This window comes from Mastomys coucha, chromosome X, assembly GCF_008632895.1.
Source record: "Mastomys coucha isolate ucsf_1 chromosome X, UCSF_Mcou_1, whole genome shotgun sequence".
Lineage (NCBI taxonomy): Eukaryota > Metazoa > Chordata > Mammalia > Rodentia > Muridae > Mastomys > Mastomys coucha.
This window is the reverse complement of record NC_045030.1, coordinates 103,498,493-103,504,393: the sequence shown is the minus strand read 5'-3', so window position 1 is coordinate 103,504,393 and position 5,901 is coordinate 103,498,493. Positions and strand designations below refer to the sequence as shown.

Genomic DNA, 5,901 nt, shown 5'->3' with positions numbered 1-5,901 from the left:
CAGAAGTGACTTGGGTTTGAACTCTTTGCCATTTTCCTTTCCACCGAATTTTCTAAGTCCGTCGGATAGATCTTTTGGTGAGTAGGGAACTTGGTGAGACACTGAAGCAGATGTGAAATTGAGTCTGCAACTCTTCACACAGTCTAAGTGGATACTGTTGTCATACCTGATACCAACTGCACAGTCAGGTTTCACATGGCAAACCAGAGATCCCAGCCCTCCCTTCCTAGGGAAACTACATTCACTTTTATCAGCATGAGGCATTGGGTTCTTTGAGTGTGTTTTTACTAACACACATCAACTAGCAGCCAGCCAGCAAACTGAACTCAAATTGTGTGCAAGGCACTGTGAGTTTCCACTGAGTGCAGATCTGAGAATAACCATTCTCACACTCTGCATAGCAAAGATCATCAGTGGCTTCTCAGAACCACAGAATGGTAGCTAACCTCTCATTTCCTGTCCAGCTCAAGGTTCAACCCTCTACTTTTACAGAGAAAAACACTGACACATAATTTAGACCACTTGCCAGGGGCCACAGTATTAGATTGTTTCTTCATTAAGTCTGACTTGGATAAAATTCACAGAAAATGGAACATATTCTCAGGTTGCCATCATCAAAATAAAAAGGCTGGCTCAGAATCAGGTGAGAGGAAAAGCTGGAGCAAGATAAGAATTACACACACATACATAGATATACATATATATATATACATATATATATACACATACACACTCACACATGGAAGGATATACTTAGATACCCTTCTATTATTTTTAGCTCATAAAGTATATGAACAAGTATTAATAAACTTACTCTTTACCACGAAAAATTTCCCAACAGTTCACCACTCAAGGGAACCTGAATGATTTCATAGTTGTAAAATAGACCTTTTTTTTTTTTTTGATTAGAAGCAGACTTCTATAGGCATAACTGGACTTAATTTCAATGAATTGAATACTTCCAGTCAATTTAGGAAAAAGTATTTCCACTATGTGAAGCTAGTCCAATTAATCAGATGAGTATAAACTCTGTATTTGCCTAGGACATACAGTAAACTCAAATGAGATATTATTTGGGGTTTTCATGTTCAAGTAATCATTTATTTTTAAGTGGCAGCTTATCTGTAAGCAAAAATAAAAGTGCTAATTATTTGTAAAGGCCTCACACATTTGAAAATTCCTAATTGTTATTGAGCTTTCCTAAAGTTATCAAAGGCAACACTAACTCTCATTAAAAATGGCAATGCTGGGCATGAATACAGTTTAATTTCTGAGACACTAGTGTTTACAGGGCGTGTTAATACAAGAAACAGGAACAGTTTCTTAAGGGAGTTTTGGTAAGGTCTTCACTCAAAGACCATTGTTCTTCCAGAACCGTGTTAAAATTCTATGCTTCCTAACATTAAAATCATACTATTTTTAAGTGCCCGATCTATTCTGTGATACTTTGTCATTAATATACCACATTATTAGAAAATAAGTAAATGAATTTAAATAGAAATATAATATTCTAGTACTATCATGCCTAGTTGAAAAGAATAATTTCTAATCATTATTAATTCATTTATTCTGCTTCCTTCTACATACCACATTATCTTTGAAAAAGACAAGGCACTTTCCCATCTATTTCTAAAGTTACAATAATCTTTTTCCTAAATTAACATGGGGTAAAATGGGAAACAAGTAGAGGACATGTCTAAGATAAGGGTAAGTGACATTGGCCCTTATTTTTATTAATAACATAGACGCTACTGGCCTTTTAGATAAGCTTTAAATGGACCAATTGGATCAATTTATTAAACCATAATCTTGGATCAAATGGGAAGTAACAGAAATTAGCTTCCTTCTCTTTTCTCTCTTTCTTTCTTTCTTTCTTTCTTTCTTTCCTTCTTTTTTTTAGACAGCTTGTAGCTCAGGCTGGCTTCAAATTCACAGCACTTCTCTTGCCTTAGCCCCATAAATGCTGGGATTAGAGGTGTAAAACCACCATGCCAGGCTTTTCAGAATAAAAAAAACCAAAAAACAAAAAAACCCTTTAACTTGAAATCTTAAAGCCTACAGAGATTTAGAAGCTTTGGCAAAAACATGTTATTTCAAAACTTTTTTCCTTTGGAAACTAATGTGGTAATAAAGGAATATTATATATCAACAAAATTATTCTCTTTTCAGTCAAAAATAACTTTCACAAAATACTTGGCTAACCCAATAGAAAAATACAAGTTACATTCTATCCTGAGGTTAAAAGAAAAGAAGTTTGCTGAGGGAGGAATTAGTGATCATGGTCTACTCTGTCAGGTCAGCATTTGCTGTGGCTAATTTCAAGGAAAAGGAACTTCTTCCCTACTCAAACTATTGGTCACATAAGAAAGAAAAGAAACAAGAAAATGGATTGTTTTCTGGGTATCTCAAGAAACTATGATCTGTCAATCAGTCTACTGAACAACGAAATAACACAGTTATTAGTGAGTAGTTCAAATTGATTTGACATATAATGATAAGTATTTTTAAATGACAAATACTATTGTAACTTGAATTATACTTGGTCACTTCCAGATACAATCTATTCCTGTCTTAATATTTGTTTCATGGAAACAATTCATCACACTTCTTGATTTTCTTTTTTTGAACAAAATGAAGTGTGATTTGTACATGGCAGAAAACGTGACGATGATGACTATTTGGTCAAATTCTAAGGCTACAGACAAAATGGAAGATTGCTGAGGGTTGACATTCACAAGTAATTATTTTACCAGCGAGAATTTAAAATTCTATAGTATGATGGAAATCAATTGTAGTATTAAAACATCACAGTATGAAGCATAAATCTGATGACATTAGCTGTAACATAAGACATAGATATGTTTTTCCCTGACCTTAGCTATAAAACAAGACATTGGGTATGCATTTTCAAAGGCTTCCTTCGTATCTATAAAAATACACCTTCAATTGTGCAGCAGGCAGACATATTTGCAGGCATACATAATATATTAGAACTTAGAGATCTGGGGTGGCTGAGTGGCTCAAAAAGTTTTTGTGCAAACCATTAGAACCACATATCAAACAGGATGTCCTTCCTCTTTCCATCAAGGACTAAGGATTTCAGATTAGGCATAACTCTTAAAAGTGCCTTAAAAAGGCTTGACCTTGTTAAGATTGTTCTGTTTACTGAGATGAGCTTACTCAAAAGCAGTTAAGAATAGGACAAAGAGAATAGAATGAATGTCAGTCACTGCAAATTATAAACAATGCCCATATACAGGCATTCACTTGCAGTTGAATTAATGTGATATAAAAACATTTATATTATAATTTCAAATTATAGTAGAGCCAAAGTAGTAATGTCACTCAATTTAATTATGAAAAACAACCAGAGAAAGATGCAAGTATCAATCAAAACACATGGCCAATTTACAAATAAAACCAATTATATCTAAATTTTACTTGTCTTTCCTCCATTTATAAGTGTTTTAAAAAGATCCTCAATCAAAAGGTTGAGACTGTTTTCTCAAGTCTGACTAGCCTACTATGTAGGTAGAGCTTCTCTGTGCTCTTTCTCAATGTAGAATACAGGAACTTCAGAAGAGGATAAGCCATGGTTCTCATGGAGGCCTTGATACCTCATACAAGAGGCAAAAATCTTAAGACACAGGGTTTCTCTGTATAGCCCTGGCTGTCCTGGAACTCATACTGTACACCAGGCTGGCTTTAAACTCAAAGATATCCCTGGCCTCTGTCTTCTGAGTGCTGGGATTAACGGCATATGTCCAGCTCTGAAGACATTTAAAGACCGAAATCTTGTGTATTTTCAAAGGAGGGAAAGGATGCACAAAGGAAAGGAGAAGAACTAGTGAGGCTGTAAGATGGAGATGGAGTGGAAGAGAAATGGAGAACAGTGAAGTAAATGGAAAATAAGGTTCTTGGTCTCAGGTGTGATACCCAAGAGCTGAAGTAATGATTTCAATTTTAATCCACTTAGTAGGAAGGGCACTCAGCCCCACACCTGAAATTTAACATACTCATTTTGGCTTTGTCACAAAACAGCATGTTAAAGGTCTCTACATTCAAAAGGATGCTTGCAAACATCATTCGTATTAAAATCTATGTAGAATTGTTGGCAATACATTGATAATAATAATACATTCTGTAAACCATGGCATACCACATTTTACATTATGCAAAGAGACAATATTTACAAGTCTTTAGGAGTTTAAATATTTTATCCACTAACATAAGTGACAATTTAGCAAAGTGCAGGAGGAAACCAGTGCTATTAATTGCATTTTCTTTAAGAGCAGAGTAAAACCATTTCTAAAAGCTACCAAAAGCTTATTTGGGTGTGTCCAGTAAGGGATTACAGAGCATTAAATAGCCTAGAAAAATGATGCATATTTAGAAACAGTGAGTATGAAAATCATAAGGCAGCATGCTCAGAACAAGGTTTTTGTTTTGTCTCTTTAAACACCAGCACTGATGTTTTGAGTGTTAACGAGAAATACGGGTATATGTTTGCATTTATTTAAAAATTGAGAGTGCAAAACACAAGCCTCATTTAATAACAAAAAAAAGATGTGCAAATTTTCTTAAATTAACACAACTCAAAGAGTGAGAAGAATAGTCTACTGTTGTAAAGAATAAACTGAACACAGCGAAGGAGACTGTCTCCATTCCAAGATCCTCTACAAGGCACTAAGGGTAGGAAATGACAGATAACACAGAAGAGACTGAAGGAAACTCCTCAGTCAGGTCGGAATATGGGGTATTTTGGTAAGAATTCGATTAGTATTACCTGGAAAATAAAGACAGAAAAGAATATGTTGACATATTTAATGTACATAACCCACAAAATCTTGTTGAGTACCACAGGACTGTATTTTCATTGTGGATTACAGAGAGTGAATGAAATGCAAAAAACAGTTATCCAAAGAATTAAGTTATGACCATACAGGCCTCTCATTTCAAAACCGAACTGGCAGCCAGCTCTACGCACTAGAACTCACAGCTGTTATTGCCTGATTTACAACAGCTATCTGTCGAGAGCCAAATTCTATTACAGTTTTATATCCCCATTTTCTTTCAGCCAAGAAGAGATTAAAACTACTTTATACAGATTAGAAAAAAAAAGTACCTGTTTTAATTTTTTAAAGATTAAAACAGCTAATATTAGTGGAGGATTATTATTTTTGTAAGTTTATGAAATACGAGTAGCTCAAACAGATTGACTATAAAACTGAACTGCAGAAAGGCTGATAAGATTTCTGTTTTTGTGAGACAGGGTCTCAGGTCTCAATATATGGCCCTGGCTGGCCTGGAACTTGCTATGTAGATCAAGCTGGCTCCAAACTTACAGATACCCATTGAGCTGGCCTCTGTTTCCAAGAGTTGGAATGAAAGGTGCAAGCCACTTCTATTATTCTGTTCTTCTATTATTGTTATGTTGAAGACAGTTCTATGTATCTCAGTCAAGCCTTAATCTTCTTATGAAGTCAAAGATGATCTTGAACTTCTGGATTACAGGCTTAGAGTGGTGCTGGGGACCAAACTGAGGGCTCTAGATGCTGGACAAGCACTTTTCTGATTTACTATATTCTCAGCCCCGGAATGTTTAATGATAAACACTGGGAATTTGGAAGGTTCAGGATGCTGAATATACCAAATTGTTTATATGTGGTTTTATGACTAGTGACTAAGGCTAGATATTTTCTTTCATATTTGAAAGTTTTTTGAGGTAGGGTCTCATGTAGCCCTGACTGGCCTGAAACTCACAGAGATATGCTCACCCCTGCCTCTAAAGTGCTGGGATGAGAGGTATGTGCCACCACACCTAGCAAGATTACATATTTTCAGTAAAAAATTGTAGCCTGTATTCAAATCTATTTTGATAGATTTTACTCATCCATAGTT

At 35.2% G+C, this 5,901-nt stretch overlaps 1 protein-coding gene across 2 annotated transcripts in view; it reads right to left on the bottom strand.

Annotated features, from left to right (window-relative positions):
• Nucleotides 1-1,157: 1,157 nt before the first annotated feature.
• The window catches only part of Chic1 (cysteine rich hydrophobic domain 1), a 39,295-nt gene continuing 34,551 nt past the window's right edge, over nucleotides 1,158-5,901 (bottom strand). For both annotated transcript variants that reach the window (XM_031366086.1, XM_031366095.1), the window contains one exon: nucleotides 1,158-4,786. In XM_031366086.1, the coding sequence (XP_031221946.1) occupies nucleotides 4,736-4,786 (51 nt within the window). In that variant the 3' untranslated portion in view covers nucleotides 1,158-4,735. The remainder of the gene's footprint in view (nucleotides 4,787-5,901) is intronic.